We start from the raw sequence: 13,159 nt of genomic DNA, 5'->3' as shown, positions 1-13,159 counted from the left end.
TGGTTTGCTATTTTCTTCACCAATAAAATATTTGGATGGGGAATATTTGGTAAATTTATGGTCATTCGCCAATTTAACAAAGCTGATGCAACTTTGGTCACAGTTGTGCTTGCATGATGATGGGTTAGTATGTGGACAGTACACATCATGACCTAGCCTCAATACAGTATTGGTTTTTCTTATCCCAGAGGCATACCACCTCACTCTGCTATATCAGCTGCTACTCAATTAGGGCTAGAGAAAACAATGGCCAGAGAACGTCTAATTGGGTACTGGGTTGGAATGTTGCATGACATCAAACTGCAGCAACCATCACCAAAGAGCTTACAGAGCGGTTTGCTAATATGGTGTTTCAGATATCTTACATCCAGATCAGGGCAGAAATTTTCATCTTATGTCAGACTTTTGATGTTTTTGGAGTACCACATCACGAACCGCAGCCTACCACCCTGTTGGTGATAAGAGTACGTAGATGAATGCTTTAACAGCAAATGCTGTCTGCTGATGTCAACAATGATTAAGAAAAATATCTTCCTTTTGTGCTTTATGTATTTCACACTGCTGTCCATATTCAACAGGGGTCTCACCATTTGGGCTGATGTTGGCAGATGTGCCCACAAGTCACCGATTCTATCTAGTATGGCTTATGATGTAACCTCTCATCTTCAAGCTAAGTTATCTTAGCTTTGAGATTTTGTTGAGACATACAGCACCCAAGTTAGCAAGCAGAACTATTACGATGGGTCATGTTGTATCTGCTGTAAGTGATCCTGTTTGGCTTTCCATCACTACAGCAGGCAAGTTAGATCCTAGTTAGGCAAGAGTGTATTATGCTTTTTAATCTTCCAATTATTCTTTCTGGCAGTTCTTTTTAAATTTACCAAACAAAATTATTCCTGGAATTTGTGCAAAAAACAAGCATACTAGTTAGTTTTACATAATAGTTAAGACATCAAAACAAACACAGGTTCTACAGAGTTTAGAAACCCAAAGGGCCCTATGCTGTGGTGCACGAGTAAAATTTGCTGCTACTTCACAGCTGCTGATGGCATGATAAATGTAGCATTCTTGAGTAGAACAAGCCCCTGTCCACTTGTAACTGCTATCCAGTTTAACAGCCATGAGTAATTGCCCGTGTTTTGTATATCCCAGAGACAGAGACATGAACAAGGGATTTACAGGATTTAGATACCTGTACGTAGCTAACGAAATTTGAATATTTCACCTTGCTGTGGTCTAAATAAGTGACTGCTATACTAGAATTATGAACTCGAAGTTAACTGCTCTATTAGAGTATAAGTGACTGCTCTATTAGAGTATCTCAATCTTTTCAACTGTTTTTATGCTTAGTCTCGCGTTGCCAGACCCTAATTCTCCGCACGGCGCTTATCGATTGGAAATTATAAGCGCCTGCTCCGAAGGGTCTGGTGACTCTACAATAGACTATCCGTGTTCAGACTTCACCAGCGGCATGGTTGGTGTTGATTGGTTGTGGGTCCACACTGAAGAGGCGTTAATGGAGACTATGTGTCGTCATCGAATTGTAAGGGCTGCTTTCAACGTAGATTTGGCGCGCAATCCAGTCCCGGAATCAAAGGATGGAGCGTTGCTGCCTTTGTCTGTCGCTTGTGACGGACAGTACATCCAAAAGCAAGCGAAGAAAGCTTTACAATGTCAGCTGTGCCGAGTACAAGGTTGTACTTGAAAGACTGAGTCTACAATGTGCCAAGCGTCCATTTTCTTCCTACCAAGAAACTAGCAATCGTGATGCGTACCTATGCCATCGCTGCGTTGATGAAGTCAAGTCGATTGATAAGTTAGAGAGGGCTTTGCAAACGAAAACACAGAAGGTTTTGGACAAGCTAAACCGCTTGACTGTACTTCCTCAATCAACACAAGTGACAATAGGACACAAGAGGCCTATTGTAGCTTCTACAAGCAGCAATCCATCAATGCTTGAGCGACAAAAGAGACCAAGTGTAATTCCACCTCAACAAACTTCTAGTGCCACCAATCCTGGTCAGCCTAACCATCAATCAAGTTCACAAATTGATCTCTCTGTAAGTTACAGTTTAGTTCAATAGATTTTGATAAATAGTTTGTTAAATGCATTAATGATACTGATATTATGTACTGCAGGTAGTGATAGATTATCAATCTGGACCATGTCGCTACAAGATAACAGACCCTCTGCGTAAGAGCTATATTAGAAAGCTGACGTTTAAAAGATACAAGAAACTTGCTGGTCTCTTAGTCAATTCAAGCACTACAGCTAAATGCTTCCGTGATTCCTTTGGAAGAAAGGTCTGCAGTGAGCTGGCAGATATTTGCAGTAAGAAGGCCGATTCACTCTTACGAGATGTCAATGAAGCAGTGAAGCAGTTCAGCTGGGAGACAGTGTGGTTAGAGTTTGAGCGAAGGCTACCTACATTGGTTGGCTTGCTCCAGTTAATATTGCCATCTTCTAGCAAAGCAGTTTTGTGCTTTATTATTGGAATTATTCTGAAGAATAGATCACCACACATGGCTCTCATCCAACGAGCAGTGTCAGTTATGTTGTATGCCCATGGTGCTGGCAAACAGGTACACAGGTACTTTTAATCAATTTTGTGGTAACGACTTCATACATAGGTTTACAAGAGCTTGCAGCCACTAATGGTATGTCTTTCTCACAAGAGAACAATTGCACTTGTCAATCGGCTATCAGAGGACCATGACGCAGATGTTTTATTTTGGGCAGAAGATTTGAAGAGGTTTATCGAGGTAAGTATGTATTGTTAAGGGCCAGACCATTCTTTTTTTTTATTTGGTTCGGTTTGAGTACCCACACTTGTTCTCAAGATCCCAGTTGTGGCCGGGATATTTTTTATACTCTGTTACTACAATCAATGTAAAAATTACAAAATCATAGCGTTCCTGTTTTTCATTGAAAGTTTGAAATCTGTCTCTTCAATTTAATACTCACGCATAGAATTAATCTCGACCACAACCAGGATCTTGAGAATGAATGTTGGTAATGAACTACTTTCCAAAAGAAGAAAATGGTTAGGTCATGTGAGACTGGTCGGTTTCCTTGATTAAATAACTTAAGTTTACCACATTGCTAATTTTTTTGTGTGAGCTCCTTATAACAACTATGTGTTTAAGGACACATCGTACTCTTTGTTATTCATTATCATTCAGGAGCAGCCAGTACACCATGACATTTTAATAGCTGGTGATGAGATTGACATGGATCAATTCGAATCTCCTGCCCAAGACGAGGATTTTGTGATTGATAGCAACCCAATAAACAGCAGCTCATCAACATCGAGCAGTGACGATGATGTGCCCACAGATGATAGTGAATCATCAGTCATGGGTTCACCAATTGATAGGTCATACACTGTACAAGAGACATCAATGAGTGAGCTGGAGGCTTCCTTTATACCACCACCGCACAGTCCAATCAGGCTTTCAGATGAAGACTGTACCTCTCCTCGACAAACCGAGGAAGTGTATCCTACTGCTGCGGAAAACAGTGTCGATCAACAGATGGTGACAAACTATACTCTTCGAGATGTCCCTGCAAACGATATCACTTGTACTCCCACTCTTAATCCGGGAAACCAGTCTCATTGGTCTGGGTTTAAAATAGTCATTGACAATGTGGATAAAAACTTTCGACCCAGATATCAACGAGTTGACCACCAAACTAAATCTTTGCACTGTGTCCACATGTATGCTTCCAAAGACCGAATTGACTTTTCATCGTTTTCTAACTCTAAGCCGGAACAAGTTAGTGTGACACCAGAGGACATTTTGCCAAATTACAGTGATTTTTCTGGTATAAAGGAGCACTTTAAAGTACTTGTTTCAAGGTTTGCGTCTTTGTATGTTACAAAAAATGTTTATGTTGCTTGAATCACTAGGGTGCTTGTGCAGCGTTTGGAACAATTTTCATCCCAGAAGAGAGATGTTCAGTGGCACTTACCTAGTGCATACAGCAACGAGATGTCAATGAAATCCACCGTAGTACGTTCATCCCAGTTTACTGTTACAGGGTGTTTATTGTCCATATCGTTCAGGTACCACTTGGCATAATTGATCAGAATGAAAACAGAGTTGACGAGATGGCTGAAATATTGGACCAGTTACACAAATACGTCCCTGCTAAGTCGTATGAAGTTACTACACACTTGATTGATGAGGGAGAAGAGTTAGTACACAGAGGATACAACTTTCATCAGATTGCGTGCACAGGTGATCAACTGACAGTAGCCCGTCAGCGTACTGCCAAAGCTGTACGGCACCATTCCGAAGATGAACTAGATCGATTAGAAGGATTGGTTCCATCTGTTGAAGATTGGCATACCAAGCAATTGCTCGTGAAGGTAAAGTTGTGAATACTTTTGTAAGACTTGTATAATTTTATGTAGGTGATATGGAAGTGGCTATATTCGAAGCAGTCATCGACTGAAATAGGAACTCTCTACCAGCTCAAAAACACAATAAACAGAACAAACGTCCCTTCAGATCCCAAAGACAACCTCAATGCTTGTGAAGACTTCTTGGGAGTGGTTTTAGAAGCACACATTGTGGCTGCTGCAAAAACCCTTTTATCATCTACCGAGTATGAGTCTGTCTTTGGTTTAGCCGCATCGATAGTTGATAGCTTTCTTCAGATTGATTTGCCCAATACACAGCCATCTCAAACACAGCAGCCGGGTAGATCAAGACGTCGTGGAACCAGACAACAACCTGTACCAGTTGATGGCGTTCACATTTACGGAACTGATGTCTTAACACTGGGACTCTTGTGGTTGGGATTTAGTGATGCAATTAAGGAAGGTGATGGGGATAAAGTCTTTGTATACTGGAAGTTTCTTCTGTTAGTCTTTAAGAGTGGAGGATGTCGCAACTACTCTATTGAGGCTGTTAAACTGCTTTATCAGACACACACCTTGTCTCCCAGGTTAGCAGCTCAATTGAAGTGGGGAAGGTTTATTAATACGCACGGAAGGCAGGGATGCAATATTTCAGGAGATTTATATTTGGAGCACCTGAATAATAGACTAAAAGGAACTTTGTGTAATCTTGGACCCAACAATAAAACTGATACTATTCAGCGGGCGGCTAAGACTGTTGGTGTGGTGAGCAAGGTGTGCCAACAATTTGAAAAGGAGACGTGTACTGTTAAAGACAGTGATAATCACAAACACAAGCCATATACACAGGATTTTAACTTGATCTTAGCAATTCTCGAGGAAAAGGATGTGTTCTCAAACAAGCCAAACAGGGCACACAAGAGTTTTGCTCTGACACAAGGACACATGCAAGGTTTTAACGATGATAAGATTCATAAATGGCTACAAGATAAAATTGAAAGTGTCAAGAAATATTATTAAATTATATTGTTTGTAATTTTTTTTTTTACTCAATCAAATTTTACTCAAAGTATATTACTGTATGACTATAAATTGTTATGATTGATAACGATGCACACAGTCTATACAATCACAATTCTTTGCACAGTTGTCACAGCACTGACATTTTGGTGAGATCTCTCCAACGGTGTCTACGTTGTAAAACAAAAACCTCTTGAACAAAAGATTTCTGCGGCATTGTGAAGCATTAGTGCCGTATGATCTCATCTCTGGTGTTACATCTTTTGGCGGATTCCCATAAAACAAACAAGCTTTGGCTGGTTCTCCATCTCTACCAGCACGGCCAGTCTCTTGAACGTATTCCTCAATAGTGCCTGGAGTACCATAGTGAATTACTTTTCTTATATTAGGACAGTCTATTCCCAAGCTGAAAGCTGTAGTCGCAATAACCACTCTTAATCTACTGGTCATAGAAACGAATGATTCCAGTACTTTCTGCTTCATCTTCCTTTCGGAAGCTCTAGTGAACATGTCAACAAGTCTAAAGCGATGTAATCCCTTTGGATAGCCAATAGGCTCGGTGAAACTTGACCCCATCATTATTTCTAATGTACGATAAATGTCACCACAATCACTGCAACTCCGACAAAAAATAATTGTCTTTGGGTATGACACACGATGTCTCATCAATACAGTGGACAAACGGCGACAGAAATCTTCCAGCTTAGGGAGCTTTGCAGTTGAATACAATATGTTAGGAACATTAGGGGACAATCCAATAACTGCAGGGTCATGAAGAGACAGGCGTTCCTTAACTACCTTCAGGGTATCCAATGTGGCTGTTGCAGTCAAAGCCATAACATTCACCACAATCAAGCTACGTAACTCTCCAAGTTTAGAAAAATCTGTTCGGAATTTATCACCCCTACAAGGACAGTTATGTAGATGACAGAAAACGAAATGGTAAACTCACCAAGTCTTTACACAATGTGCCTCATCAACGATTAAAGCAACCATTCTTTCTTTGTATGCTTCACTGCGCAGCATATTCCTAAAAGCCTTATTGTGAATAATGCTTTCAGGACTAATAAAAACTATTTCAATATTTCCCTCTAACACTCTCTTGGTCTCCTGCCAATCTATTTGCTGCTCACCAACATATGCAGCATTAATCCCCCTGCTCTGTAGCTTGACTGTTAGGTCCACCTCAAGTGATGTTAAAGGACTTATACAAACAGCCAGGCTGCTATTGCAACCTAGCCAAGATAACCACTTTCACCATTATTTATACACCAAAGATCTTACCTTTTATTCTATTAAAGATTGCAGGAAGCAAAGCAAAGATGATAGATTTACCATATCCAGTTGGCAAAGCTACGAACACATCCCTTCCAGATAAAAACGCTGTAATAGCTTCCATCTGTTTTGGCTTAAGTCTGTTTATCCCCATCTGATGAGCAACATCGTCTATCATACTCTCATTAACAGTGGCGGTAGCTTCTGTACTGGTGGTCATTGCAACGGCGTGTCTCGAAGTGTGTTACTCACTGGATTGCGCGCCAAATCTACGTTGAAAGCAGCCCTTACAATTCGATGACGACACATAGTCTCCATTAACGCCTCTTCAGTGTGGACCCACAACCAATCAACACCAACCATGCCGCTGGTGAAGTCTGAACACGGATAGTCTATTGTAGAGTCACCAGACCCTTCGGAGCAGGCGCTTATAATTTCCAATCGATAAGCGCCGTGCGGAGAATTAGGGTCTGGCAACGCGAGACTATTTTATGCTTGCATTGTTCCAGTCTTGTATCCAGATTTACATTTGCATCACTAGAAGAAAAATTAAGTAATCACTCCTAGAACTCATCTGATTATTCCAGAATATTCCCCAATTCTCTTCCACTATCTAGGATTCTCAAATTTATTCTGGCATAATAGACACGTCCCTACTCACATGACAAGTAAAAGTGGGACTTCGGGTACCACACTTTTATCTGTGAGATGTGGTACAGCCTACTGAATGATTTAGATAAAATTAACTATTACTGACCCAATTAACATGTAAAGTTGTTACTAGTATATAATCCACTGGATAAACAATCAGTCTTAGCTATCATAGGTGTAGCAAGATATTTGTAGATAGGGGCTCTGGTTTGGTATTGAAAAAATAAAAAAATAAAAAAAGGTCAACACCTGCTAAGAATATGGCTGTCCTCCACTAAATACTATATATTGTATTACTGATAAAACACATAAAGTCCTTATTCACAACTTTACTTCTCTGAATACTGTGACTGTTTTATTAGAGTGTCTTGATCTTTTTTCATTTACAATCACAAAATCACAACAGAGGCTTCAGCTTCCCTTCCCCCCCCCCCCAGGTTGCTACGCCTATGGCTATCATCTTGCATGGCCTTCATGGCCAGTCCTAAAATAGCTTTCTGTCATTCAGTAGGAAGGTAGTACAGTTTGAATCCCAACCAGGGGCGTAGCTAGCCATAAACTGATGGTTGGGCATAGCCAACTTTGTAGATATACATGCACAAAATACACGCTCACATTCAAGTGAGACATTATCAAAAAATTTTAAAATGCAACGAACACCTAGCTGCGCTAAAAATTGCTGCATGAGTACATGTGTGTGGCAAATAAACTAAATAACTAGCTACGCTATACTACTTGCTGTGCAGGTATCTACTAGCTATCCATCGACGATCGCGGCAGTTCAACATCACGTGACTTCCAATCGACCTACAGCAAGACAGTTTCAACATATAGTTCGATAGTCTTTTTTTTCTTCAAAGTATAAATTGTATTTACATAGCCTACATTACATACAATCGCACAGCAGCTTTGGCTCGTGGGGTATACTTACTGACACACCATGTTCACCTTAACGCCTAGTACCAATTGAAGGCCAGGGACGCTCCTTTATAATTAATACAAGGCTTCCTGGTTTATGGCACACTTAATACACACAGCTGCCACACAAAACAAGCAGCTACTACGTAGCTACACATGTCACTTACACAACTAAACTGTGACCTTAGCTTGTGAGTAGCGCGGCTGTCACTGACGATTTAGTGGCCAATATTATTGGTGAGTGAAATATGTCGCTGGCACCATCTTTCATCCATGCATATTTTCCGGACCACTAACCTGGTCGGTCAGACGGTTACTACGGAAATACTGGCTGCGTAGTGCCTATTAAGACAAGTTCCACTTCCACTAGTTCCACATTGACCGACTCAAAGTTTTCAACACAGAGGATACCGTATATAGCTAGGCTGTAGTTTCGAATTTTGTGGGATCTGGGTTACGACAGGGTTAGTATATCTTTGTTGATACTTCTGAAGTTCCAACTCGCGCCTTCAGTTGCCATTTCAAAAATTAAGTCACGTGATAGTATTAAATTCTAAATGTTTAATGCGGCATGTAAAGGACAAGAGAGTGATTGTGATATGCCCTCCGGCGAGTTCGTGAATCACCACTAGCAAGTAACGGTAAAACTTGGCTATAATTCATTCTGTTTATATAATAAATACTTATGTTGCACAGGTATGTATGATCAGCTACAATCCGGCAGTGTCAGGCCAAGTTCCGAATGTAGGAGTTGTCATTTTTCACCAACTCTCGTAGAAGTGGACTATGTATGTGGCAAGGCAATGAAGTTAATTAAGTCTATCACCATAGACAAGTAGTGCAATATAAACAAGTGACCAGCTACAATATTATTACCCTACAACTTTAGCTACACTGATGAATCAATAATCAATACAAATACCACATAATCTACATTAATCAGTACCTGTGCATTGCTAGCTCCATGTATACAACTGTAGCTACTATAAAATAAAAGTACTAGACTACACACTTAGAACAGTAATATCAATACAGTTTATGACAGTGTTATCCGTCTATTTTTGTCCTCCGCAGCAAACTTGTCCACTACCTCATCCAGACAAATTTTTTGTGAAAGTTCTTTTTCAATGGAGAGTACAGCCAGATTAACCAATCGCTCTTCAGACATGGAGGAGCGTAGGTATGACTTTGTCCGCTTCAGGCATGAAAAGGATCTTTCGCATTCAGCTGTTGTTACTGCCACTGTGAGTGAAATTTGCAGCAGACTGATCAGTACTGCGAATGCTTATACAAGAGTTCTACAAGAGTTCAGAATGGTAAATAATGACGCTGTAACTAATCTCTTGCTCTCATGCTCTTCGATACTGAGCCATTCCATATCTTCTATGGCTGAAAACACCGCAGCTTTATCCAGGTTAATGTGATGCACGCTACTAACATACATAATACGTACCATATAACATGACATGATAGGCAGTGAAGCTCGAGATGTAGCTAACCCTGTCAGGCACTGCTATGGGGAGCTGCTACAGCTTTGACTACTCTATAAGAACATTCAACTGGTTAGTATAGTAGTTATAGTCTGGTAGATGTAGGTGAGGCAACAAAGCAAAAATGAAGTGACTGCTCAATTAGAGTATATTAAAAGTTCACTGCATTGTCATAACCGATTTCAGGATATAATATCTTCTGTCCCTTATGAGAAGACATGCATTCACAAAATTGAGTGCTTGGCCTATAAGTGTATGACTACACTGTTATTCAGCAATTTGAACGCTTTTTATTGGGTTGTGTAATACCATCAGTGAATGCTCTATTAGAGTATTTGTTCTTTTAGAATTTCCAATAATAGCTCGGCACCAATGGCCTCTAATTCTATAGAGTCACCAATTTTATTGGAGCCTCCAAGATATAGTTCCACACCAACAATAATTGGAACAAGGACACATCAACAATTGGACACTGTTGAACCAGAATTTGATGCTGATGATATGGAAATGTAACACCTGTGTAATGTACCAGCACAATTATAACCATATAGGGAGAAAAATAATGCTTGGACAGATGATGAATTTTGTGGGGAGAATGAAGACAACACAGTTAACCAGTCAATTAATACATGCATGTGTGACAAATGTATATGCATGCTTATAATGAATATCACAAATAAACTGAATGATGATACAATAGTTTCTTCAGATTCAGAAAGGTATATCCATACATGTACCTATATATAGTTACTCCACAATAAGCCTGCAGCGAGTCTGATGATGAATCTAGTGACAAGGTTTGTGATGTGATGGAGAAAATTGAAGAGGCAACTACTTCAGTATACTACAATAGTGAATCAACAGAAATTTTGAATTCACCCAGAGTGATGTGTTCTACTTCCAAATTAAATAAACTTATAGGAACTAAGTGTCACATGTCTAATTGCGATGGGAACTACAAATTGAATTTTGAAACATCTGGATGTTGTTTGCTAATCAAGGGATCATGTGAGAATGGTCATTCTTTTAATTGGACTTCCTCTGATGTAGTACACAGCTCCTCTGGAAAGAAAGTATTCTCTGATAACCTTCATGTTTCGTCTGCTATTGTGCTATCTGGCAATAGCTTAAATAAAATTGAGCTATTCTTTCAATTTATGAATTTAAGATTTATTTCCAGCACATCTTTTTTTGCACACTAGCGATTATTTATTTGTCCATCCATTGGAGAATTTTATAAGAGAGAACAGACACATACAGAACATGCAAGTAGAGTGATAAAGCATTTATTTATGTAGAAAGAGAAGCTACAGGAATGTACAAATCATAAGTTAGTTATTGCTGGAGATGGGAGATGTGATTCCCCTGGGTCAAGTGCCAAATTCTGCACATATTCAATTATGGATGTCAGTACAAAGTCCATCATCCACACACAAACAGTTGATAAGCATGAAGTTGGGCTACAGTCACCCAACATGGAGAAGGAAGCCTTTCAGAGATGTTTACAATTTCTGTTATCTCAAAATTTAGATATTGCTGAAACTGTAACAGATGCTTCATCATCTATTCAAAAGTTGCTTGGTAGATTTTGAAATCTTTATGGGGCTGCATGTGAAGTATATTACAGTTTAACTTTTCAGCAACCAACCATTCTGCGATTAAGCACTCAATTGACATATGGCACAAATCAAAAAACTTCGGAAGGTCTTAGCTGATGTATGCTATGAATGTGTACATGAATATCTCTATACATATACTGTATTTGCAGGCAGGAAAAATAAAGCACTTAGGAAAGATACTGCAGTGGAGTGACAACATTACAAATCACTTTTGGTATTGCTGCCGTGAATGCAATGGTGATGTGGTAACTTTAAAGGTATTATTTCTGCATGGATAATTGTTGTATTAGTTGTACTGATATATGCAGGTTAAATGGTTAGGCTTACTGCATCATGTCACTAATGAGCATGAGTGGTTGAGTGGGCAGTGTGACCATGAGCAATTGACTGGACCACCTATGGATGGCAAAGGAAACGTGACTGAATATTTCAGAAGAGATGAATCAGCATTTCAAGCCTTGCGAAGGTTGATGACTGACAAACGGTGGATGAAATTCTATGTCAACTTCAGGCAAGTATTTCCAGTTTTGTTTGCACATAGCGACTCCTAGATGCGTTAATTTCAAAATTAATAGTATTATTCAGGCATACAGGCATCTTGGAGTCATTCCACAGTTTAGCTTATTGTCCAAAGAGGAATGCGTTTCGGTAAGTAATTTGGCTGTGATATGCAATATTGCATGGATGTTGTTGTTGAAGGAATCAGGCTTACGACGCAAGAATCCAGTCAGCTGTACTTGACTACAATCATTACCACAGCAGAGATTTGGCAAAAAAGCAAAGATGGTGATTATATCTATCATCGTAAATATCGAAAGTCATCTAAAAAATGCGATGTAACTGCCACTCTAGAATCAAAGAAATATGAGTATATTCCACCACTACTAAAAGCCATACATGCAGAAAGGAGTACATCATCATACACAACCAAAAGCAAACCACAGGCTCCTGATTCTCATCCAACTAAGCTACAGTCTACAATTGCTCACACCATCCCAGATACCACCATAGTTTTAGTTAAAAACAAATTATCACGGTATAAATAATGTATATGATAACACTGTATGTATAACAGTGTGTGGTACATATACATGTACAGTAATCAGTTATTCAATACTCTTAAATCCCAAATAGCATCCATCAGGTGCAGGGTAATGATCTCTCACTGCCCAGACCACACATGATGGGACAACATGGCGTACTCCATTTCCCAAGTAACCAATCCTCCACATTATCCATTGATGATATGCTGATTTTCTGTACGCTTGTGGTGTATAAGTAGCAGCTTCAACCAACACATCGTGGCGATCAACAATTGCAACAGATAAAACATCTCTGTTGAGCACTATGTTGTTAAAAATTTCTGTTGTAGTTACACAAGGCTTCTGTCTGCAACAGATATTCTTGACCATTTGGTCCATACTACGGCACTTGGTACAAATACACCTGGTTGGTTTAATTTGTGGATTGGCCATAGGAATCTGAATATCCATGTTTAGAACAGACTTAGCCAACTCAATGCCTCCAATATTTCCATAAGCCTGCATAATGAGTTGCTTGCACTGAGCAGGTGCCAATGTAGAAACAAAAGCCTACATGTATAGAATTGAGTTCATCTCTTCAGTATACACTATATATATATATATATATATATATAGTATTCACCTCTAGTGAACGAATCCTGGAGTCTCTTATAGAAATGGCCATTGGTTGCTCATTAACACTAATGCTTACATAGCTGGCATGTTGCTGTAATATGAAATACCAGTCGCTATAATAATATACTTTACTTTGTGCTTGCATGGATTTTTCTTAGTGC

General features: G+C 39.5%; 3 protein-coding genes across 4 annotated transcripts; 1 reads left to right on the top strand and 2 right to left on the bottom strand.

Moving 5' to 3' along the window:
* Positions 1-1,359: 1,359 nt before the first annotated feature.
* On the top strand, positions 1,360-5,439 carry LOC136246713 (uncharacterized). The gene is made up of 7 exons (XM_066038266.1): positions 1,360-2,060; positions 2,140-2,583; positions 2,632-2,763; positions 3,184-3,860; positions 3,912-4,014; positions 4,068-4,373; positions 4,419-5,439. The coding sequence occupies exons 1-7, from the start codon at positions 1,599-1,601 to the stop codon at positions 5,385-5,387; spliced, it is 3,093 nt and encodes a 1,030-aa protein (XP_065894338.1). The 5' UTR covers positions 1,360-1,598; the 3' UTR covers positions 5,388-5,439.
* LOC136246714 (ATP-dependent DNA helicase Q1-like) lies at positions 5,240-7,135 on the bottom strand. Of its 2 annotated transcripts, XM_066038268.1 has the most exons (4): positions 6,915-7,135; positions 6,672-6,866; positions 6,340-6,622; positions 5,241-6,291 (listed from the first exon to the last, which is right to left on the bottom strand). In XM_066038268.1, exons 2-4 carry the CDS (start codon positions 6,838-6,840, stop codon positions 5,463-5,465), a joined length of 1,281 nt encoding a protein of 426 aa, XP_065894340.1. In that variant the 5' UTR covers positions 6,841-6,866; positions 6,915-7,135; the 3' UTR covers positions 5,241-5,462. The 2 variants fall into 2 exon arrangements, with proteins under 2 accessions (XP_065894339.1, XP_065894340.1); XM_066038267.1 differs by having other exon boundaries at positions 5,240-6,291; positions 6,672-7,135.
* A 5,311-nt stretch (positions 7,136-12,446) lies between these two features.
* On the bottom strand, positions 12,447-12,887 carry LOC136247869 (P2X purinoceptor 7-like). The gene has a single exon (XM_066039689.1). It carries the CDS (start codon positions 12,885-12,887, stop codon positions 12,447-12,449), a length of 441 nt encoding a protein of 146 aa, XP_065895761.1.
* Between the last annotated feature and the right edge of the window lie 272 nt (positions 12,888-13,159).

This window comes from Dysidea avara, chromosome 2 (genome assembly GCF_963678975.1).
Source record: "Dysidea avara chromosome 2, odDysAvar1.4, whole genome shotgun sequence".
NCBI classification, from domain to species: Eukaryota; Metazoa; Porifera; class Demospongiae; order Dictyoceratida; family Dysideidae; genus Dysidea; species Dysidea avara.
Note: the sequence above shows the minus strand (reverse complement) of the source record. Positions and strands in the feature narration are given on the sequence as shown.